This window comes from Oryza sativa, chromosome 1, assembly GCF_034140825.1.
Source record: "Oryza sativa Japonica Group chromosome 1, ASM3414082v1".
NCBI lineage: Eukaryota > Viridiplantae > Streptophyta > Magnoliopsida > Poales > Poaceae > Oryza > Oryza sativa.
Window position 1 is genome coordinate 7882647 of NC_089035.1, and position 23755 is coordinate 7906401.

The window sequence follows — 23755 nt, forward strand, 5'->3', positions numbered from 1 at the left end:
GACCGCGCGCCGCTGTTCTTCAGCTTCTCCCCGACGACAGATGGAAAAGGAAGCGTAGGGTGGTGCTCGTCGCCGGCGAGGACTACCATGCGCTCGAGTGGTGGCCGGTGCAGCAGTTCCGACAGCGGGATGCGGTGAGCGCCGGCAACCACATTGGCGGCAACGGGGCAGCACGACGGAAATGCTTGAGACGCCATTACCTGAGAGGGTTCTGAGCTCGGCGACGAAGGTGAGGAGGCTGCACACTACATGTTTTTTGTTGCACATAGTGTGTTCCTGATGTTGCAATCCATTTTTTCTGGATGTTTCTTAAATCGGTAGTGGATGTTGCATTTGGTTTCTTCGGATGTTGCATATATTGGTTTTTTTTGTTGCAGACAACATTATCGAGTGTTGCATTCGATTGAAACATCTTCGATAAAGCGGTGAAACACGGTGAAACATTCAATGAAAGATGAAACATCAAGAAACAATTTTTGTTAAAACATTTTTTTTTCGAGCGGTGAAACATTGCAACATTCATTCAACATAATGTGAAACATCGTCTGGAGATTTTATGTTGAAACATTTTTTTTTTCGAGCGATGGAACATTGCAACATTCATTCAACATACAGTGGAACATCGTCCGGAGATTTGCAAATCTCCAGACGTCCGATGCGTAGCTTTCTCCATTTACCCCCCTCGACCCAATCCGCAGTAGTTTTAGTCCATGTAGCGTACGCGTGGCAGCCCAGTCAGCATTCTATATATATAAAAAATTGTGGGACCCACCTGTCATATGGTCTTCTCTTCAAAATCTCTCTCTCTCTCTCTCTGCGATGCAGGGCGACGGGGCGAGCAGGAACGGCGGGCGCGGCTGGCGGCGAGCGGCGGCGGGCGCGGGCGGTGGCGGGCGCGGTTGGCGGCGAGCAGCGGTGCGCGGGGGTGGACGGGCGGCGGCGGTGCGCGGGGGCGGACGGTCGGTGGGCGGCGGTGGCGGAGGTGGGGGCTGAGGGCGGCGGCGCGGAGGCGGCGGCTGAGGACGGTGGAGGTGCCGCCGGTGGTGGTGTTGCCGCCGCGTCGCCGCTCGGCCTAGACGACGCCATCACCGCCGCTATGACCAACGGTGACGACGATCCCCGGGCGGCGGAGCGGCGGTACGCCGGATGAGCGAGGTGGACCGGGAGGAGCTCCGGTGCGTGCGCCGCGCGTTCGCCAACCTCGACCGTGCCTGCAGGAGCACCTGCAGGGTGCCGCCGGGGAGGCCTGCGCGCCGCATCCGGTTCTGCTTGGTGGGGGGAAAACTCGTGCGGGAGGGCGAGGAGTCGAGGAGGAAGGGAAGGGGAAGCACGAGGGGGTCCCCACGGCGAACAGCGGCGTGGGGGAATCGCCGTCGTCGAAGGTCGCCGCCGCCGCCGGGTCGTCGGAGGAGGATGAGCTGTGCTCGGTGTTTCGTTCTGCTCGCTGCGCTTCTAGTTGAGCAATCCTCTTCAATCTATGGGAGGCGGCGCGGGTGCGCGGGGGCGGCGACGGCGTCGTCTAGGCCGAGCGGCGACGCGGCGGCAACACCACCACCGGCGGCACGTCCGCCGCCCTCAGCCGCCGCCCCCGCCGCCCTCAGCCGCCGCCTCCGCGCCGCCGCCCTCAGCCCCCACCTCCGCCACCGCCGCCCACCGACCGTCAGCCCCCGCGCACCCGCGCCGCCCGTCCGCCCCCGCACACCGCCGCTCGCCGCCACCCGCGCCCGCCGTTCCTGCTCGCCCCGTAGCCGTGCATCGCCCCGAGAGAGAGAGATTGAAGAGAACCGTATGACAGGTGGGTCCCACAATTTTATATATATATATAGAATGCTGACTGAATTGCCACGTGTACGCCACGTAGACCAAAACCACCGCGGATTAGATCGAGGGGGGTAATTCGTCCGGTTTGTATAGTTGGGGGTGAAGAATGTCCAGTTTTGTGGTTCAAGGGGTAATTCGGACGACCGCGATAGTTCAGGGGGTAATTCGTACTTTTTCCTTATTATTATTATTATTATGTTTCCTCCGTCCTAAAAAAAATTAACGGATTTAACCCAATCCCCTTCCAGTATAATCAATATGAACTACAATAAATCTAGTTTTTTTTTTACGGATGGAGTACTTATTAGTCAAAATTTGAATTTTGAACCTTAAATATGAATTTAAGCTGATTTTAGGATTTTTTTTTACCGAAGTTTATTTTTCAGCCTTTGATTTTAGATTGATAAGAACATGTATATAAAAGTTTTGTTTAGAAATTTTCTTTTCATTTGCAAATATGCCGTTTGGCTTACTCAACGATGGGAGCCTACCTTTCTCCTCTTTTTTTTTTTTTAGTTTTGGCTGTTCTTCTCTCATCATCAATTCTATAGTTTAGGAAAAAGTACGAATTAGCCCCCCGAACTTTTGCGGTCGTCCGAATTACCCTCCGAACTACAAAACCGGGCATTTTTTACCCCCAACTATGTAAACCGGACAAATTACCCCCCTCGACCCAATCCGCGGTGGTTTTGATCCACGTGGCGTACGCGTGGCAGTCCAGTCAGCACTCTATTTATAAAAAAAAATTGTGGGACCCACCTGTCATCTCCTCATCCTCTCTTCCTCTCTCTTCTCTCTCACGGGGCGGCAGTGGGCTGGAGGAGGCGCGGTGGCGCACCTGCGGGCGGTGGAGGGCGCCGCCGCGGAGGCTCGCGCCTGGACGAAGTCCGCCTCCGCCGCCGGCCGCCCGGACGAGGTTCGGCCTCCGCCACCGGCCGCCCGGAGGAGGTCCGCCTTCGCCGCCGGCCGCCGACCGGACGAGGTCCGCCTCCGCCGCCTGCCGCCGACCGGGCGAGGACCGCCTCCGCCGCCGACTGCCCGGATGAGGTCCGCCCGCCGCTGGCTGCCATTCCGAGAGCATGCGCAAGAGAGAGCAGGGGGGATCCTTGGCGCCGCCCGCCGCCGCCGCGTCCTCCCGCCGCAGCCGTCCGAGCTGCGGGCGCCTCCTCCGCCGCCCGAGCTTCGCCTCCGCCTATCGCCATCACCGGCCCGAGCTCTGCCCGCCGCCGTCATCTGCTTGCTCTGCGAGCGCCCCCTCCACCGCCTCGACGAGCCGTGCACCGGCAGTTGCGGGCTTCTCGAGCTTCGCCGCCCCGAGCGCCGGCAGCTACAGGCTCCTCCTCTGCCACCCGAGCTCCGCCTCCGCACATTGTCGTCGCCGCCCCTCTCCGCCGTTGCCTCTCGGTGACAGAGAGATGGAGGTCCGCCGCGGGCGCCCGTTCTTGGCGAGAAGAGAGAGAAGAGGGGACAAACTGACAAGTGGGCCCACGCGTACGCCACATGTACTGCCACGTGTACTAACTGGACTGCCACATGTACGCCACGTGGACCAAAACCACCGCGGATTGAGTCGAGGGGGGTAATTTATCCGGTTTGCATAGTTGGGGGTGAAGAATGCCCGGTTTTGTGGTTCGGGGGGAGGGGTAATTCGGACGACCACGGTAGTTCGGGGGGTAATTCGTACTTTTCCCTATGGTTTTAATTGCATTAGTAGTCGATGTATACAACTTTTAACATAATACCAAAGCGAAATGTTTCGAGTTCCAATCCCACATTCTCATCTTTTAGCTTACGCTTATGCTTATCAGCCAAAATTTAAATTTTCAACCTTAAATTTGAAGTTGATTTTAGGGGTTTTCATTGAAGTTTATTTTTCGGTTTTTTTATATCGTTAAGAACACATATATAAAACTTTTTTCTCAAATTATTTCTCATTTGTAAATATGTTATTTGGTTTATTCCTCCATTTGTAAATATTGCTTGGTTTATTCCTCCAACAAGTGAAACGATGGGATATCTAATAGAGAAAATTGATATTTAGCCATTCTCGGGTTGGGGTTTCGCCAGAATGCCATCGCCGAATGTGGCTTCGTTATAATGCCATCTTCAAATGACCCCATCTTGCCACACTGCCATTTTAACCAATTTTGATTATTTGCAAATGTTTTCCACCATTTTGCTTATTTGGTTTGACCCAAATGCCCTTGCCTCAGCCGTGGGGCCTGCTTGGCAGGAGCGTCTTCCACCTTCGTCCACCACCATCCTTCTCTCTTCGATGAACTCATGCCCCAAATTGATCTCCCTCCTTGGTTGCTCTTGCCCAAATTTGAATGCAAAAATCAGTTCCTCTCGTCCTCCTCATCAATTCCCCCGACAAATCCCACTCAAATCGGCTTAACTCCGTGGTGGATTTTAAAGTCCCTCTTCAATGGCGAGCTCCACCATGGCCGGCGTCGATCTCTCTCCCCGATGAGGTTGAAGGGCCCGCTCAAGCGACTGGACGTTGCGGGTGGAGCTGGCTGCGGCTGCGCGCGCGAGCAGGTCCCCTCGACAAGGAGCTCCGCCGTGAGCAGGTCGCTGCCCACATCGAGGAGCTCATCGGAGAAGGGGATGACACCGTGGCGCGCGGTCAGGTCGAGTGCTTGGTGCGCCGCGCCGCCGAGCCGAACTGTCGTCCCCGTCCACGCCGGCGCCTTCCTCGTCCCAAGGCGCGCTGCCTTCCCCGTTCCCGGTCGCCGTCGCCACCGCCGGCAACTTGTGCGTGAACCCGGTGAGCTTCGCCGTCAAGCTGGTGAGGGCGGTGAAGGGCGGCGTCGGCACCATCCCCGACGTGGCCAGCTTTCTCATCTCGTAGCGGTACGGCGATGGTCTCGAGCTGCGCCAGCGCCACCCACCATCTGCAACGAAGAGAGGATGAGGTAAGAGAAGAGAGATGAGATAGGATCCAAGGGTATTTTTATCATCTCAGCAAGAAAAAATCATTAAATTGAGAAGAAATGGATGAAATGGCATTGCAACATGTTGCCCCTGTTTGAGAGTGATATTTTAACGAAATCATTTTTAAAAGTGTTATTCTAGCAAAACATGTTTTGACAATGGCAAAATGTCAATTTTCTCGACCGATTTATCGAGGGCCCGACACGGTCGTAGTAATAAGATGGCACGGTCCCGTTCGTCGATCAGCGTCACGAGCCATTAATTCCTTTCTCGCGACAGGAACAGTAGAATGGATCCCCCAGGTACGATCTGGACCGTCGGTCACGCATCGGACGGACCACGCGCGCTCGAGGCCCCCCGACCCCGTCGCTGTACATCCAAGCTGTCTAAACGCCCCTCGCCTGGGCTCTCGTCACCAGTGTGAACGCGGCAAGGAGGAAGAGAGGACGAGATGGGCGGCGGCGGCGGCGACGAGCGCGAGAAGGCCAAGGGCGGCGGCGGCGGAGGAGGAGGAGGAGGTGGAGGAGGAGAGTACGGGACGTTCCAGGGCCCGCCCAGCTACCCGCCCCCGCGCCCGCCGGTCGTCGGGTACCCGCAGCCCGCGCCGCCGCCGGGGCTCTACGGCCAGGGCGATCCATACTACCGCCCCCGCGGCGGGTACCAGGGCATTCCCGGTAATGTTCTGGCCTGCCTGGTTTGGGGGATCACGAGGGATGCGGGTTAGGTTAGGTCTGGACTGGATCACTGGAATTTCGGTGGTGCGTGATCGGGCTCAAATCGTGGAGGGGTTCTGCTTGATCTGAACCATCTAGAACCGGTTGATGAGTGATTGGTCGAAATTGAGGTGAATTGGAGGATTAGAGGGCGTTTTCTTACAGATCTTTGGCATGATCACGCGATCCGGGATCTATCTGCTTGAAATTTACCGTGCTTTGTGGAATTGAAGTTTTTATTTACTGCCATTATGCAATTTTTTTCGTGTTGTTGGTCCAAGATATGCAAAATCTTAGGTGGTCTGCTTGAAACTTACGTGATGTCCAGTTGTAGGCGAGTAGTGTGCTCCTGTTGTTTAAAACTCATTGCTCCATTACTCCATAAACCTGGGCAGCTAGTGTAGTGACTACTGGGGTGGTGCTTAATGGCAAAATTAACACCTCTTTAGTACCTTAGTTTGATTGGAGTTTTGTATGTAATCAACGGTGAAATATTTTGGCACATGGAGTTCGATTTTTCTGACATAAAAAGCAGTCCTTTACAGAATTGAGTTAGTCCAGTCTTTATGTATTTATTATATTCCAAATTAACTAGTACTTATTCAGATAAGTTTTGTTACAAAATTACCAGTACATTGTAACCTCGTTGCTCTTCTTTCAGCTCGAGATTATGAAGCAGGTGCTCGTGGACATGGTCATGACCGCCTTCCTTGCTGTGGGATTGGCATTGGCTGGTTTTTGTAAGCGAGCATTGCTTTGTTCTTCTATTTCTTATTGTAGCAACATCATCTTTGAAATCTGGAAAAAGTACCCCAAAAGTTTTAGGTGCATCATGCCATTTCTTGAACTGTACCTGCTTATCCTCATGACAAACCCTTGTTTTTTAGATTCATAGTCGGTTTCTTCCTCGGTGCTATTCCTTGGTATGTCGGAGCATTCCTACTGTGGTGTTCTAGAGTGGACTACAGGGAGAAACCAGGATATGTAGCATGCGCTATAGCGGTAAGTAACATAATTTATTCTTGAGTTCATCCGATACTATAACATTATTTGTTTTGATTCTTACTGCAGTGCATTGTACCATTTCTGCTGCCTATTCCATCTGTTCTTTTTCGGTGTGTGTGATCAAACAGATCAGTACTAGTCATTTACAAGGAATACATAATTCCATTTGTCATACTTGTGTGTTGAAACTTGAAAATATATTTCTCATGACATGCTGATGTAAATATTAGTTCACCTCAGGATTGTACATGAAGTTTGTGCGCGCTTGTTTTGGGTTCCTCGTATAGCTGTTTACATGAATAATCTTCATGAAACAAAAACGAATGGTCAAGCACATCGGCTATTTGTCCATCTTGCTCTTGTAAGGCGTGAAGTTTGGTTTCTAAAAACAAAGCAACTATCAGACTTTGTTGTGCAAATACTGAATAATGCATCAGGAGCAAGTAGGGAACTAGGAATTGGACTGATGACTTTATAGATGTTAGCCTCAGCATTCCAGCAAAAAAAGTACTGCAAAAATAGGTTACAGGTACAATAATGAACTTGTTGTGTCTGATCTTTTTTTCAATGTTTTTTTCAATGTTGGTTCAGAAAAAAACAATAGAGTTAACTTCGTTCAATCATATACAGTGCATACCTTAGGTTACTGTTTTTCATGTTTGAAGCATCTCTGCTCTTCACCAGTTGCACGCTTGCTTGAGCCAATACCATTATAATCCACACGAGTTTTGGACATGTATGTAGCCAGAGCATATATATACATGAAGGATCAAGTCCAGAGAACATTGTCGTACTTTAACATAATTCGTTCATTGATGCATATTCTCTTGGTAACACCAACAGCTAATGTAATGATAAGTGGAAATGGCTTTGATGAAATTCTAGATTGATCAGTTATCTAGTTTCAGTCGTACCTTGTATTTTTTAAAAAAATTCCAGTCACTCTAATGGCATTTTTATGATGTAACAGGCTGTCCTTGCCACCATTGCTATAATAATCGGAGCTACCGCTGGAGCTGCTTAATTACATTTTACATTGTGTCGTTATTGTACATACTGTATATCTCATGGATGCACAAACATTTAGTATGTCGTCTGCGATGTACCTTATTCAGCTTTTCTTTTCCGTTTGATTTTTTAATGTTTAACAAGGAGAACGGATGCCCTTGTTCATGGTCATAAATAAATCAGGTTGAGACGATTTCGCCTTTTGAATACCTACATCTAATGTGACAGGAAAATAGAAGTTGTGGCTTGGTTTTCAACTTTTGTCACTGTCAACTGGTGATCTAGTAGTAGTCACTTGCTCGATCTGACAAGAAGTGTCTGATGAAGTCTGGATTTGTTATCCCATCGCAGAGCTTAAAGTAGTAATGTACTCCTTCCGTCCCATTTTAAGTCCAGTAGGGTTTATGAAAAGTTTGTGAAAAAAATAAAAAAAAGTCACGCATAAAGTACTATTCAAGTTTTATCATCTAATAACAATAAAAATATTAATCATAAAAAATTTCAAATAAAACGGACGATTAAACATTGGACACATAATCCCACAACTATACTCAATAAGGTAGCTGTTTGGGTTACCAAAAAAAAAAAGTCATATTCACATTCACAGTTAGTTGTTTGGGTTGGAGATCACTGCAAAACCTTGAGTCTCTGTGTGCCCAGGTCCGAAGAGCAAAATACTTCCCACAGGGGAACATCTTGCAGGCAAAGCAAACAGCAAGCATGTCCTACACTTGGAGGAGTATCTGTCGAGGCCTTGGGGTACTGAAGAATGGGATGATATGGAGAGTTGGTAATGGTTCACACATAAATATTTGGTCTGACCCGTATTGGTCAGTGGCCAAACAAGGAAACCAATTACGCCGAGAGGCAACAATATTATAACGGAGGTGGAGGAACTAATTGATCTAAGTACTAGGAGTTGGGATCTTGAGTTGCTAAGGCAAACTTTCTGGGAGTAGGATATTGACACAATTCGCTTGATCCCAGTGCACATTGAGATGGATGATGTACTGGCATGGCATTATGACGAGAAGGGGTTGTTTTTGGTGAAATCGGCATATAAAGTGCACCGAGACTGGGAGAGACAGAGACAAAGGAGAGGAAATGCAGCTACATCCAATGAGAGTAACAAGCCTGATCTTTTTCTGGAAGAAGGTATGGAATATGCAGGTTCCGAGAAAGGTGAAACACTTCATATGGAGGCTTTGTCATAACAGTTTGGCCCTGAGAACAAACCTGGGTCACTGAGGAATGGATATAGATACCAGGTGCGTTTCTGTGCAATCAAATGAATGAAATGAATAATTTTGTAAATTCCAGCTTTAGTTCTTTTGCTATTAAGTATTGCCCTCGGGATTGTAATAAAATAGCGCATGCTATAGCGGCACTGGGTTGTAATGATCAGCTTCACAACATTCTTAGCTGGGATGATGTACCCCCTGAGGTGGTGAAGTTGGTGACCAGCGATCTCACTGGGATTGTTTTTCCAGGTCAAAAAAAAAAAAAGAATGTACGAGGCTTGTGCCATGCGCCATTCAAAAGAAAAATTCACATTTTCTTGGCTAGAGAAGCAAAAGAACACGATGCATTTACAAAATTCAGTTTCCTATGATTCATTCACATACAGCGACTTAAGGTGCCTATACATGAGCTTGCTATCATGAACGGCCAACTGGAGTTCATAATCATCTGACCACCATTGCTGCAACCCATGAGCTTCAAGGAACTTCTTTGGTCCTTTGGCAATCACAAACAGCTTGGAATGAGTCCCAGAATGGCCATCATGCTTCTCGGCAGTAACAGTGGCGACACCGCTGCGATCAGCATAAAAGCAGCAAATGTAGTCACAGCTGTTTATGTACAGGTTTGGCACCCATCTCTTTACCTCCTTGATCAGCTTTTCTTCTCCAATTTCAGAAGCTGCTCCTCCATCCTCTGTTGGGTGAGAAAGTTCTGTAGCATTTGAAGAACTTCCACTGACATATCTCTTCAAGACCTTGCCGGCTTTCTCCTGAAGTTTCCTCAGCCCCATGCCAAGTGAGACTGATGGTGGATTGAACAGATGGCATTCTACAAAGATCCCATCTTGAGCCAAAGTCTTGCCAACCTGCAGAGCAAAGCCTGCCCCCAGGGAATGCCCAGCAATGCACACATTGTTGCTGCCACGCTTGTCGATCGCCGACTTGAGCGCCTCGAGAGCACCGGTGAACCTGACAGAGCCCCTCAAGCTCTCCATGGTGAAGAACCGGAAGTCGTCTTCGAGGTCTCTCACAACTGTCGACTGCTTAAGTACTGTTCCCCTTATCGCGAGGACAACCTTCGGGGCGCCATTAGGTCTCAACACTATCAAGTCTGATAGGGCAGCAAGCTGGTCCCATTCTAGCAGCACACCATATATGGATCCATCTCTAGAATCAATTAGAGGACGCACCAGCTTGTACTTGAATGGCTTCCACCAGTTAGGAGCAAGGGCGCTTTCACCGTTTCTCTTCTCCTGCCTGTCTAGCTCCAGTAGATACGCAGCCTGCACGAAGCATGAAACCGCAATTCTTCGGTAGTTGGGATCTGTCCTGAAGAAGCATAAATAATGCTGTTAAATCAGTGCTACCCACATTACTAGTTTGGTTATCAAACATTACAAAAAGGCATGATCTCCAGAAATGGAAACAAAACAGGGAACTCATATCCCTAGGACAAGAATGTGGACTAAATTTCATTTACATTTAAGCAAAATTATGGACACGACACTGCACATAGAGAGTAGTATATATATATATATTTTGTTCAATGCACCATGTTAAAGCCATAAAATTTGACATGTTCCTTTACCTGAAAATTATTTCCACTACACGACCAGCATTCTACAAGCTGGAGTATGACAAGCGGTCAACTAACATATTGCCAACAATCCTAGTTACTACTTCATTCAATTTGTTTACAGCCTTGACTGGTGATTAAAAAAAACATGATATTGGCATGGTACTATCTAGTTGCCATCATACTGAAATATGACGAACACACGTTACCTCGGCAATTGGTTGCAACAGCTGTTTGCACCACATTCCTCTGCTTTTTCAGTTATGTACTTATGTATGACTTCTCAATGGGCAACTGTATTTTATACATAATATCTTTTAGGACTAGCTCTGTAGGTTTCATAAAGAAACACCAGGAATCCTTAAGCTCCATGCACACGACTGACACGAGGTTCGATCAAATAGCACGAAAAATCCCTGAACTCCACGCAGAGTTAACCATTTCTCAGGCAGGCAGGTAAAAATCCCGTAACAATTCACAGTTCTAGACAAGTGACCCAAGCACGCGTAAGGCCATTCCTAGAATGGTGTCTATAGCATTAAATAAGCTGCCACATAGGATGAAAAATAATATGATAAATGAATAAATGAGGAAAGAGAATGACATCGTTTCTACACAACATCCAAGACATCATGTGAGATAAGTAGCATTAAATTTAAATATGGAATAGTGGTGTTTGCATTGGAAGATTAGTGTCTAGTACTAATTTCTCGATGACGTAGAGTTTATGGAAACTATGTCTAGTGTTTTGGGTTGGGAATGGCCTTAACACTCCAAACATCTCAGACATGTAGTAATGATGTAAACAAAAACCGTACGCGAGTGACCAAGAATGGGAGCACATGTGCATGTTCATGGACGATCCAACAGCGGAAGGAGGAGGGAGGGAGAAGGGATGGGTCGCGAACCACCAACCAGCTCGAGCGGATGAGGTCCCTCCAGCTGGGGTTGGAGATGTTGCGGGGCCCCGTCGCGTGGAACTCCCACAGCACCTGCTTCCCGCCACCTCCGCCGCCGCCGTTGCTCCCCATCGTCGATCCCCTCCGCCCGTCGCTCTCGCTCTCGCACCACCGGTTGATTAGCGGAGAAGGAAAGGGAAGGCGGGAGAGGGGGGCGGCGCGCCGGTGCCGCCGATCGAGGAGGCGCTCGTCAACGTCGGAGAGAAGGAAGGGGGTGGATGGATCCGTGGCCCGTGCGGGCGGGGAAGAATATACGGGGCGCCAACGCGGCGGCGGGTGGGAAATCTCGCGCGCGCTGATGCACGCAACGGCCTCGCCAGGTCGTTTTTTTACTGTACTTTTGCGTGTTCGGTTGCGAGGTCAAACGGTCAAGGCGCCACGCTGCTGCTGTTGCCTGTTGGTGGTGGTCATCTGTAGCTAGGAAACAAACGGAATCTAACAGAAATAACCTTTTCATTAGGTGTTACTAGGTCACTTATTTAAAGGCAGAAGACGTAAGTTCGAGAATTTGATTAGCAAATTTTAATATGGGCACGAATATTGTGTTGTTTTTTTTTTCGGTTTCTTATGCCGAGTATGGTGTATATATATTTTAATATGTTCAGTGCAATATTCTAATAGGATGCTCCGGTGTGAGACAAAAACCGACGCGGGCAGAAAAAACCGAACCAAATACATTGTAGAAGCCGGCTACTATGTGTCAGGCCGAAAATCGATGTCCCAAAACAAGTCAAACTCAGTTGACTAAATAAGTATTTGTCACGGAGAGAAAGAACAAGTGGCTGATAGATGGGAAAATACAGTCCAGCCACCTCTCTCGTTCCCCTCCAGTTGGATGCTGGCCTTGTCTTAACTCCAGAAGTCACCGCTAGACGTCGCCGCCATCGAGCGGGTGCAGGTGGGCGATCAAAATTTGGCATATCAAAATTTGGCTCCAAACTAAATAAACACTAAACACTATTGAAATTGCCAAATATTGGTAAGGTCAATTTAGATCTCAAACCAAATTAGCCCAAAATTTAGAGCTCTACGTGCTTTTAATCTTTTCAGCCATAGCTAGCGAAAATTTAAATTTTAAAAACTTAATTTTAGAGTTGATTTTTTTTGTTATCGTAGTTTACTTTTCAGCATTACCTTTTTAAGTTATTAGGAACACATATCCAACGTTTGGCCATCCGTCTTATTTGAAAATTTTAAAAAAAATAGTCACTCATAAATTACTATTTATATTTTATCATCTAATAATAATAAAAATACTAGTCATTTTTTTTAAATAAGGCGGACGATCAAACGTTGAACATGAAAACCCAAAACTACACTTATTTGGGATGGAGGGCGTGATATTCAGTAGAAACAATTTCTCCTAGGGGGCTGCAATATAACGGTATCCCGTTTTTCGAACGGGATGATCCCGAGTAAGTATCAGGTGTTGTCGGAGATATGGACCCGGGGGTATGTGTGTGAAGTAGAGGGGAATTACTTTCCCTCCGGCCACGTGACTCTGCAAGTTAGCCCCATTCGTGCGTCACGCGAGTCGTGAAAGCGCCGGGGGGGGGGGGGGGGGGGCGCGGGGCATGGCGTCACCCCCTCGGGCTATCCCGCGGCTTCGCCCCGAGGCCTTCACCCGGCTGCCACGCGGCGGAGGGAGAGAGCGAGAGCACAGGCTGAACAGCCATAAATGTGCGATGCCCCAACTGTCCCTCACCGCATTTAATGCGGTAAGGGCAGACGTGCGGCGCGCCTAGCTAACCTCTGTCCAACGGATGTGACCGATCTGTGACCGGCCTGACACCGTCACATCCGACGGATAGGGCAATCATGTCCTCACGTCGCTCTTGTACCCGGCGGAGTGGGGGTGGGTATGACCCGTCACGTCCGAGCGTCACTCGAGGAAGGGCTGTCACAGGTCATCGTTCATTTATGAGGGAATGACAGGGCTGTCCACCGTGTCAGGCGGGGGCCGGCACCTGGTTCCACTCGAGAACCGGTTGTTGCTTAGCTTCCGGGAGAAGGCACGATTTAAAGCCCAGGAAAAGTGGAGTGGGATCCCCCTCCGAGAGAGGGTAGGTAGAGGCGGCGCATGTGGTATCCCCTTGAGCTATAAAAGGAGGACCCTGCCCACTGAGACGGGGGGGACGCCGAGAAAACCTGAACTCCAGAAGAGAGGAAGCGAGTGCGCTTTCTAGAGTGAAGAAATCTTTGTAAAACACATCCATAATCCCAAACACAGGAGTAGGGTGTTACGCTCCATAGCGGCCCGAACCTGTATAATCCGACTGCGTGCAAGCTTGCCGGTAATCCTAGGGACGAGCGAGTGATTTCCAAGAGATGAGCCTCCGCCCCAGGCCGAACTCACAAATGGGGGGTCTCACGATTCCCCGCTATTGAGGATCTCTCCTCGACAGGTGTGATACCTATCAGGTATCAGACGATTCTACACAACAGGATGATCCCGAGTAGGTATCAGGTGTGATACCTATCAGATATCAGACGATTCTACACACGTTTCAAGTGATACCTACAAGTATCATGTGATACTTATCAGGTATCATGCGATTTTCTACCACGTATCGCGTGATACTCGCGAGGTATCATGTGAAACCTGTCAGGTATCAGATGATTTCAACCACGTATCGCGTGATACTCACGAGGTATCATGCGATACCTGTCATGTATCAGACGATTTCTACCACGTATCACATGATACTCGCGAGGTATCAGACGATTTCTATCATGTATCACGTGATACTTGCGAGGTATCGGATGATACCTACCAGGTATCAGGTGATTCCTACTAAATATGGTTGGACATCCCGTTGGGGGAGGAGCACCCCGACACGCGCGGTCGCCCCCAACAGCCGTCCCTTGTAGACGAGGACGGCGACGGCAGCGGTAGCGGGGGACGGGCGCGACGGCGGTGGGGGATGGGCGTGGCGGCGGCGGCGGCGGGGGACAACAACGGCGGCAGTGGGGGATGGGCGTAGCGGCGGCGTCGACGGGGGATGGGCGCGGCGGCAGCGGCGGCGACGGGGGACGGGCGCGGCAGCGGCGGGGGACGACGACGGCGACAAGTGAGTGTATGGATAAAAATCACGTGTGGATAGGAGCTATCCTGTTGGGGGACGGTATCCCGTCCCCTAGCATTCTCGTTTCTCCTAATATCCCAAATCAAAAGCAAAGCAAAGCAACAGTGTTCAATCGTTGCGGAGCTGCCGTCTCGTCGGCCGTCGGTCGGTATATAGAGCTGTTAAGCCGTGCCTATGCAGTCGCGACGGAGCACCTGACGCTGTCGGCCCTGCTTCGTGCAGCAGCCGATGACAACTGGGCCCCACCACCCGCGGGCCCCACGTGTAAGCGTGAGCCTCGAGCTCCCCACCCGCCGCGCCGCACCGCACGCGCACCGACCACCCACCCAGCGGGGCGAGCGTGTCCGTCCGATCCGTGTCGAGATCTCGGACCGCCTCGGAGACCGGGCCCACCCCACTACCCACCCCACATTTCGAATTCAAACCAATCCCCTTCCCCGTCTCGCTTCCCTCTCCTCCTCCTCCCAATCGAAGCTTCCAGAAGCCCCAGGGCGTCGCGAGGGCGCCGCGGCGGCGGCTCGTGGCGAACGAGGGCGGGGGTTGAGAGCGCGGGAGAGGGGGAGGCATGGCGGCGGAGCCGCGGAGGGTGTCGTTCCGCGACGGCCGCCTCGCGTCGCGGAAGGCGGAGGAGGCTGGTAAGATCTCTTCTCCCACGGGCCCGATACCGATCGAGGGGGTTCTTCGATCGGTGGATCGATCGCTCTCATGGCGTTCTCGTCGAGGGTTCCATGGTTTGCTTGCTTGCTTGCGGGTTGCTCTGCTGCTTGGGGTTTAGAGTTTAGGCGGGTTTGTGGGGGGGCAAAAGCTCTTGGTCTTTTTTTGGTGGGGGCATTTCTGCTAACTTAGGTGGAGTGCTTGCGAGAATCTCGCGCTGGGGTTCCACTTCGTGATCGTTTTTGGGCGCTTCTATGCGGAGGCCCCGAATCAATCTTACGCGATATGATGCATAGCTTTTGCTTCTATTGATTAAATCGCGATAGTCTTGCTATTATGAGAGCTAGTTCTTCTGCTTGGACCGTGGTTTCTGCAAGGAATGCGTTTAGAGAGCTAGTTCTCAGTGATTCTCCAAGCTGTCTCGTGCTGTTTCAATCCCAATGATCCGTAGATAAATTTCTATAAGCAATAGCCACATGGATCCCATCCTTGTCTCCAGAATAATATAGTACTGTAAATAATGTTAATAGAATGTAGCACGCAAAATTTCTTTGCTGTTCTAATGCTGGCTGGTTTAGTTTTCGTTAAATTCGTTGGCTGATTGTAGTTTCTTTGATTTCTGCAAGCATTGAGACGGCACCAGGCTGCAACCTGGCTTGAGAGCGTGATAGGGCCCTTCGGCCTCTCCCGGTGCCCATCGGAGCAAGAATTTGTTGCCGCTGTAAGGAATGGCATTGTCCTATGCAAGGCAATTAACAAAATACAACCAGGCGCTGTGCCAAAGGTCGTGGCTAATGCCTCCTGTGATAGCCAGCCATCGACGGCTTTCCAGTATTTTGAGAACATCCGGAACTTCTTGGTTGCTGTTCAAGAGCTGAAGCTTCCATGCTTTGAGGCCTCTGATTTGGAAAAGGTTGCTACTTAACTATGCTTAGCAATTTAATCCTGATGGTGGGATGTGTAATCACCCAGAAAATTGTGTTGCTTCTGCAGGACAATATTGATGCTGGGTCAGTAGGCAAGATTGTCGATTGTGTCATTTCCTTGAAGTCTTATCATGAGTGGAGGCAACGGGGAGGAAGTTATGGGCACCTCAAGCACTTGAAATCACCTCTTGCAACACGTTCTGCAAGTCATGTTCAGTCTGAATATGTTTGTTCCGGATCTTCTTCCACCCCAAAACGTCTAGATTTGGTAGAGACTGATACCGAGAGACAACCAAATCAAAATGTGGGTCCTAATTGTCAAGGTTTGTGATGCATTTCTCTTGGAACACATGATACAGTTTATGTATAACTTTTATTGCCTGCTTTTTTTTACATGTACATAATAACTTCTTTGCATTGATATCATCATCAACAATGTAACCAGCTATCTATTGTGCATTTTCAGAGGCAATGGAAAGACTTCAGAAGGTTATTTTGGACTGCATGATAAGTTGTAAAGAAAATTTGGACAATGATTCTCTGAAAAAGGTTATTAGTAAAAAATGATATGAGGATTCCAGTTACATGTATTGTACTGTTTAAATCATGATCCATGTTTTTGACATGTTTTGATCACTATTCCAGGATCCATATAAGTTGGTTGGAACTATTTTATCACGTCAACTGGAAAAGGAACAGGTACACTGTAATGCCATCTACTTTTTATGTTTAAAACACTACTTCATCCATGGTTTCGTTTTGCTTAGACTGTTTTTCAACATGTATAAGTTATCCTATTGGCAGCATTTATCTCCACTGTTATGTGAGTCAAATAATTTGACCTATTGAAACATGGAATATTGGTATATGATGATAACATAGGATATTTGAGAAATACAAGTTATAGCTATCCACCCGCAAAAATGGTAATGCTACACAATGATTGCAACGATGAAGCTTGATGTCGTTTGTCACCTAAAGTATAGTATTATGTCATTCTCATTGCACCTTTGCAAATAGCATCTAGTTTGGAGCAGAAATTCATGGGGGTGATTAATCATGGAACTCTTTTGAGGCATCTTCAGGCACTTTTTGGTATTAATTTGAGTACATTCTGCTTCAAACAGAAAAAAAATAAGCACATCTTTGCAGTGCTTTCAACCATCCTTGTGTCATATATGCAAGCTAAGCGATTGATCAAATGATTTTTAGCAATTTTCAGCTGTGGTCCTACCCTATTAGTTGAAGTGCTATTATTTGCAACAGAGCATTGGAAACTTTTTTTGTCAATCATAAGTCCATGTCTATTCAGATGGTTGTTGTACCAAATATTTTTCTATTCCCTAATCACCATCTCAATTAAATCTGTACCATCCTATTTGTTTCCATGCATCTTGTATTCTTCTTCATCAAGTGTACAGTTTCACATATATGTGATGTGTAACCCTGCCTTCCATAGATGATCAATTATATTGCATAATTTAATCATAACTTGTTTATATCTCTAATTATCACTGTGTTGTTCCTCTATACTACCACTAACAGATATCCCACTTTACTTTGTATTCTGTACATGCATGGATGCAATACACCCTTTAGAGATAATAACTAGGGTCACCTTGTTGTGCTGTTCAATATGTTGACCACTAAAATTTTTTGTTTAGTTTCACTGTGCTGAATGATAATATTTAGGAAGTGTAACATATGGTAAAAAGCTGAAGTTGGCATATCTGATCTGTCACATTTTATATTATCTGACTTTTGCACCAAGGTACTACCGGGTTTTTCTTGTTTATGCTGTTAAATTTGTGCATTTTGCGCAATAAACTATGACCATTTTGGTTCGACTAGTAGCTTATTCATCTATTTGTCAATGTTAATAGGTACTTTCTGAATTTGAGTAATATTTCAGTCGGCACTAACTATAGCAGAAATGATGCTTTTTAATGCAGTTCGAACCTCTTCTTCAACTCTTTTCTCCAGAAGGTGTTACAGTGAAAAATGAATCATGTCCACCTATTGAGGTACCATTTTTGCAATTATTTATTGGGAATTTCAATTCAACTTTGCATTTATTAGTAAAAGACTAAAAGTAGGAGCTGGTTTTGGTTATGTTAGCAGTTGTAAGCGAAGAACAAAATTCTGTATTTAAGCAGTGATGCATTCTCTTAGCTTGACATATTGTATATTTTTTATCTTTTGGTCATTGTGTTAAAAAGTTATGAGCTATTTTGCATTTTATTCACAAGCTATATTAGGCTTACTAACACACTTCACAATTGAGATGCAGAATAAATTCTAGTACTTACTAAATCCAAGAACGGAATAAATTCATACTAAATTCTAAGAAATTCACTAGTAGACATAATACTCCTGGTCACGTAAAATTTTAGAACTCCGAATGTTAATACCTTTTAATTATTTAGATTGGATATGAAAATCATATGCACAGATTTTCCTTGACAAATACTTTCGTAGCAGAGGGTGTACTAATTTTCATGACACTTTGTCTGCTGAAATAAGTTCTTTTCTTCGATTCAAACCCTTGTCTCAAGATTTCCCGAATTTGTTCTAGAACTGACAGGGTCTAAAAAACTGGTTATGCCGTAATAGGGCCTATCATTCATAAGGCTTGTGGTAGGGTAATTATTTTTTTTAAGGAAATCAGATTTAGACAATTTGCAAATATTATTATGATCTTTCTAAAATACTGATAGCATATGCCATATGTACACTTCTAGTTGTGTTGTCATTGTCGCATTTTGTTATATTTTGGCAATGTGGTAGGGTAATTATTTTTTTAAAGAAAATCGGATTTAGACAATTTGCAAACATGATTATGATCTTTCTAAAACACTAATAGCATATGCCATATGGACACTTCTAGTTGTGTTGTATTGATCTATAAATGTAAGAAAATATTTAAGGAAAATTTGGTAGCATTCTTATTTTAAAGTCTTGAAGCAATTTTAAGGCCTTGATGTATAATATAAAATCATTTTTTCCTTCTGAGTTTGCATGTTCAGTCATTCCAAGTATTACTGAGCAGTCAGGTAGTCAACCTGTACATAATTATGATACATTATACCAATTGTGCCTTGTAGAGTTCAAATTCACAGGTTGAAAATAGACGGCGCCTCTTGCAAGCACAGGAATCTGAACTTTTGGTGAGATATCATGCTGCTATGTATATTATATTTAGATTTAACAGTTACCATCATCCACTCACGGTTTCATTTCAATTCATGATTATTTATTTTTCTTGTTTATATCAATTATTACCAGTTACATTATGAATTTTATTCTGTGTTTCTGAAATCCACATTACCATACAAGGTCTGTTGTAGATTGATATTAATGGTTTATTTTCCTCTTGGTAATTTACTTGGTTTATATGTGTTCTGTTTTTGTATCCAATTGTAATTAAATGGCTTATTTTGCAGGAGCTGAAGTCTATGTTTCAAGAGGTTAAAATTGACTTTAGGACTTTGAAGACCCAGTTTCAAGATGATATCATTAAATTAGGTGCAATCTTTGAACCTAGTCATTTTTTGGTATCCGAGAAAATGACATCAAACATTAATGATGTGGAATAACAATGCAACTTAAACTTACAGGTGATAATGTACAAGGGCTTTCCAAAGCAGCTCTTGGTTATAACCAAGCTGTGAAAGAAAACAAAAGCTTGTATAACTTGCTTCAAGAATTGCGAGGTATCACATGGTATAGTCCATTTTTGGCCATTAATGTTATTATTGGAATAATTTCTGGGAACTCCTTTTCAGGAAATATTCGAGTATTCTGCCGGATAAGACCACTTATTAACTCAGAGTCAATTTCTTCGATTGAACATATTGGAAATGATGGCTCAATAATGGTCTGTGATCCACTTAAGCCGCAAACTACACGTAAGATATTCCAGTTCAACAAAATTTTTGGGCCAACAACTACTCAAGGTAACATGGGTGTAAACTGTACAAAGAGGTATCAGCCATTATCCGTTTGTTTTGTCTTCATATTGTTTTTCTTTTACAGATGAGGTTTATAAGGAGACACAATATTTGATTAGATCGGTAATGGATGGCTATAACGTATGCATATTTGCTTACGGGCAGACAGGTTCCGGAAAAACTCATACAATGGTATAAAATAAACCATATTTTGTACAGTTGCTCCTTATTTGCTTAACAACTTATTTGATCACATCTAATTGTTCTTTTATGGTGCATATGATGATTAGTGTGGTCCATCTGGTGGGTTGTCATCTCAAGATTTGGGAATCAGTTATATGGCTCTGAACGATCTCTTCAAGACATCAACTTCTAGGGAAGATGTAAAGTATGATATACATGTACAGATGGTTGAAATATACAATGAGCAAGTTCGTGACCTTTTAAATGAAGACACTTCAAGCACTAAATATCCTTTTATGCCTTTATGCTATTATTGCTAGTTTCTTTCTAGTACTATCAAATTTGCTATGGTGCACAAGGGAGTTTTACTTGTGTCGAAAATTTGTTGGTGTTAGTCCCTGACATTGATTTTACGTTAGATATAAGGACTTCAAGCAACGGTCTGTTGAACCTTCCAGATGCAAAAAAGTGCCCAGTGCAGTCTCCCTCTGACGTTATCAATTTGATGCTTCTGGGTGAAAAGCACCGGGCTTCCAGTCCAACAGCAATGAACCATAGAAGCAGTCGTTCCCATAGGTTTTTATCAGCATATATCTTTTTGCTAGTTATCCTTTTGGTTTGCTGTCTTTCTAATATTTTTTTTGCAATTGACATTTTAATCTTTTTTTTTCTGCAGTATCTTGACTGTCCATGTTAATGGGAAGGACATGTCTGGTAATGTAACCCGTAGCAGTTTGCATTTGGTAGATCTTGCAGGAAGTGAAAGAGTTGATAGGTCGGAAGCCACAGGAGACAGGTTGAAGGAGGCTCAGCACATTAACAAGTCACTTTCCTGCCTGGGAGATGTTATCACGGCCTTAGCTCAGAAGAATTCTCACATTCCCTACAGAAATAGCAAACTCACCCAATTGCTGCAGAGTTCATTAGGTATATATTTCTCCCTTTAAACATGTTTGCACCAATTATTTTAGCTATGGATACCAATATGACTGATCAACATGTTGATCCGTCCCTCTTGATGGTATATGCCTTTATCTTGAATTATCTCACACTTTATTAGCATCATAATACAAGTTCCAGCAATAACACCGATCAACTGTTCGCCAACAATAGGGGGAAACGCGAAGACGCTAATGTTTGCCCACATAAGTCCGGAGGCAGATTCATATGTAGAAACTCTTAGCACATTGAAATTTGCTCAAAGGGCTTCTTGCGTTGAACTTGGAACTGCACATGCAAACAAAGAAAGCAATGAAATAAGGGAGCTTAAAGAGCAGGTACATTTTTTCTGTTACCACATAAATGTTTCTTTAAGCACATGAATGCTAGATTTGCTACAATGAATAATATAATGTGATCGTCCTATTAAGAAGTTGTAATGCAGTAAAATTATTGTTTTGATTGAAATGCTGGACTGAAGTTTGTTTTCTCCCAACAAAATGTTTACATTTATCTTTGTGGAACAAATGTATATATATTTTTTACTGTTCCACATACTATCTGACCTTTTTTTTTCATTCGTTCTACAAACAGAAGAAAATACATCTAATGTACAACCTATTTTCAGGTAGAAAATCTCAAGAGGGCACTTGCAGCCAAAGAGCTGGAAAAATCATCATTTAAACTAAAGGAAAATACAGTGGTGAGGGAGAGAGCAAAACAAGTACCGGAGCGCACCCCACCAAGGCCACGTAGGTTAAGCCTAGAGAATACTGGTATTGGCAAAGGTAGCATACCTGACAGAAAGGGACCAAAGTCCCCTCTTTCAGTGACAAAGTTGAACAGAGATCATGCTACAATTCATGACAGCATTGATGGCTTCAATCACCACATCATGCACCAAGGATCAGTAATGCAGGTACTCTTGCTCTTATATCTCAATAGCTTCATATTGTCTAATGTTGTAGCAACTGACCCGTTGCCTTTCTTCACCAATTGTAAATAGATGTCTGCAACATCCTCTGAAGATCCAGTTAGAGAGGAGACCGAGAAAATAATTACTACAGTGGACACAGTTCCCTTTTGTGGACTACACCCTGATGCTTATATTTCGTCCAAGCAATCAGGATTGGATACTCTCCTGAGAACACCTTGTAGATCAAGGAACTTGAACTTGGAAGTTGGTCAGACCGATGAACCTTCTTCTTCTGCCAAATTGGAGAAAATGACCTCGAGTAATGCAACGAAGAAAGGATCACATCTAAGAAAATCCATTCAAAGCAGCATAGGAAAATTGATCCATGGCTCTGAAAGAAGGTGGGTATAGCATGCTCTTCAGTATGTTCTTATCACAAACCAACATACAGTGTTTCGTATGTGTTGAATCTTTCTCTGCTGTTTGTAAATATGTTGCAGGAATGTTCAACATTTAGGACAAGCAACTCCTGCTAAAATTGCTAATAGCACAAACAATGATGTCCCATCTTCAATTACACCTGATTTAAGGTTAAGGAGAAGACAATCACTAACAGGTCTCCCACCACCACCATCGACCATGTCACGTAGATCATCTCTAGGAGGGAAGTCAGATATAGGTAAGTTTTTCTGAACCAAGAAAATTCTAATTTTCTCTGCTTCAAATCCTTAAAATCGTGATGACAAAGGCTGTCTTGTCATTTGATGGAAGGTGCTAAAAATAGCCCAATCAGTGCATGTGCTGCCAGCGAGTACAAGCCACTGCCATTCTCCTGGGTCAGATGGCCTGAACAATATCAATGTGAATTCTCTAATCTTTCTTGACCGATCCTTAGCTTCCCATGCCACTATTACCTGCTTGCTTTGCCGTTTCCCAAAAATATAGTAATGCTTGAATCTTGATAGACATACCGGAGTGCAACCCAAGGCCACATCATTAACATCCGTGATTCTTGCCATTACCCTTTGAGCCTATATGTGTCTTCCTGAAAATATTGTTAGCTCGTAATGGATGCTTTAGACTGTATTTTATTCATTCCGAACTGCATTCTTAAGAGGAAAATTCTGTCAAACAAAAGACCCATCTGATTTGTTTTACTTTAGATCCTTCTGCCCCCTGTTAAAACAAAGGAGGTTTTGTGTGATGAATGATGATCCTCAGTTCTTACTGAAGAACAATTTGTTTGGTTTGCAGGTAGCGATAAAAGAGGTGCCAAGACACCACCCCCGGTGAATTCAGCTGCAAAGGCGAAGAGATGGCTGTGAGTCTGAAGAGAAATACTAAGAAAGTTTCACTTCAAGCTGAGGGGGTACAAGCCTTTGCCAAGGCTGAAACATTCTTCCAAGTCACCGGTGAACTTTAGCTCCTGTTTATGCTGAAAAGTCTCATCTTCATAGGAAACCCCATTTTTCAGACTTCAGAGTAGGGCAACATCTAGGTTACATTCTTTGTAACGATTGGGACTTTTTAGGAGGTTACAAAGATTGAACCTTGGAAGATGGGAAGGCGAAACAGCGGCTATGTACTTGTCTTGCGTTCTGATATGCTGCAGACTTAACGAAATGCAATGCAAGTGATTCGGGCGGTTGTGTGTACTTGTGTTGCATTCTGATATGCTGTAAACTTCTTAACGAAATGAATGCAAGTGATCCGGGCCTGGATGAGTTGTGATCGGGAGTAGGGAAAATAGCAGTGTCTCAAATTGTCATACATACTTCTGTACTTTTTTCATGATGCAATGTTCATTTCTTATCAGCCCCTGTTTCCATCCTGTTTCTATG

General features: G+C 45.5%; 3 protein-coding genes across 6 annotated transcripts; 2 read left to right on the forward strand and 1 right to left on the reverse strand.

Moving 5' to 3' along the window:
• The first annotated feature begins 495 nt into the window (after positions 1–495).
• On the forward strand, positions 496–7691 carry LOC4327700 (large ribosomal subunit protein eL20z). Of its 3 annotated transcripts, none has more exons than XM_066311366.1 (4): positions 496–1795; positions 6133–6211; positions 6359–6473; positions 7447–7691. In XM_066311366.1, the coding sequence occupies exons 1-4, from the start codon at positions 1147–1149 to the stop codon at positions 7498–7500; spliced, it is 897 nt and encodes a 298-aa protein (XP_066167463.1). In that variant the 5' UTR covers positions 496–1146; the 3' UTR covers positions 7501–7691. The 3 variants fall into 3 exon arrangements, with proteins under 3 accessions (XP_066167463.1, XP_066167462.1, XP_015620879.1); XM_015765393.3 differs by lacking the exon at positions 496–1795 and adding an exon at positions 5138–5432; XM_066311365.1 differs by lacking the exons at positions 6133–6211; positions 6359–6473; positions 7447–7691 and adding an exon at positions 2633–3593.
• A 1181-nt stretch (positions 7692–8872) lies between these two features.
• On the reverse strand, positions 8873–11560 carry LOC4327701 (GDSL esterase/lipase At4g10955). Its single transcript, XM_015774671.3, has 2 exons — positions 11217–11560; positions 8873–10054 (listed from the first exon to the last, which is right to left on the reverse strand). The coding sequence occupies exons 1-2, from the start codon at positions 11330–11332 to the stop codon at positions 9091–9093; spliced, it is 1080 nt and encodes a 359-aa protein (XP_015630157.1). The 5' UTR covers positions 11333–11560; the 3' UTR covers positions 8873–9090.
• A 3209-nt stretch (positions 11561–14769) lies between these two features.
• On the forward strand, positions 14770–23732 carry LOC4327702 (kinesin-like protein KIN-14A). 2 transcript variants are annotated; one of them, NM_001409241.1, is made up of 20 exons: positions 14770–14981; positions 15627–15913; positions 15994–16249; positions 16393–16475; positions 16572–16625; positions 17879–17950; positions 19031–19093; positions 19370–19451; positions 19544–19639; positions 19712–19882; positions 19962–20068; positions 20167–20345; positions 20474–20635; positions 20736–20986; positions 21173–21336; positions 21627–21917; positions 22005–22315; positions 22415–22593; positions 22686–22775; positions 23169–23732. In NM_001409241.1, exons 1-20 carry the CDS (start codon positions 14912–14914, stop codon positions 23237–23239), a joined length of 3039 nt encoding a protein of 1012 aa, NP_001396170.1. In that variant the 5' UTR covers positions 14770–14911; the 3' UTR covers positions 23240–23732. The 2 variants fall into 2 exon arrangements, with proteins under 2 accessions (NP_001396170.1, NP_001396171.1); NM_001409242.1 differs by lacking the exon at positions 22686–22775.
• The last annotated feature ends 23 nt before the right edge of the window (positions 23733–23755 follow it).

What these genes read in the sequence shown, in the direction of transcription:
- LOC4327700 (XM_066311365.1), top strand. Translation starts at nt 1,147, where the DNA reads ATGAGCGAGGTGGACCGGGAGGAGCTCCGGTGCGTGCGCCGCGCGTTC. An exon ending in TGAAGAGAACCGTATGACAG is followed by an intron (nt 1,796 to 2,632) that starts GTGGGTCCCACA and finishes ACGGGGCGGCAG; the next exon opens with TGGGCTGGAGGAGGCGCGGT.
- LOC4327701 (XM_015774671.3), bottom strand. Translation starts at nt 11,332, where the DNA reads ATGGGGAGCAACGGCGGCGGCGGAGGTGGCGGGAAGCAGGTGCTGTGG. An exon ending in GACCTCATCCGCTCGAGCTG is followed by an intron (nt 10,055 to 11,216) that starts GTTGGTGGTTCG and finishes ATGCTTCTTCAG; the next exon opens with GACAGATCCCAACTACCGAA.
- LOC4327702 (NM_001409241.1), top strand. Translation starts at nt 14,912, where the DNA reads ATGGCGGCGGAGCCGCGGAGGGTGTCGTTCCGCGACGGCCGCCTCGCG. An exon ending in AGAAGCAGTCGTTCCCATAG is followed by an intron (nt 20,636 to 20,735) that starts GTTTTTATCAGC and finishes TTTTTTCTGCAG; the next exon opens with TATCTTGACTGTCCATGTTA. An exon ending in ATTGCTGCAGAGTTCATTAG is followed by an intron (nt 20,987 to 21,172) that starts GTATATATTTCT and finishes CGCCAACAATAG; the next exon opens with GGGGAAACGCGAAGACGCTA.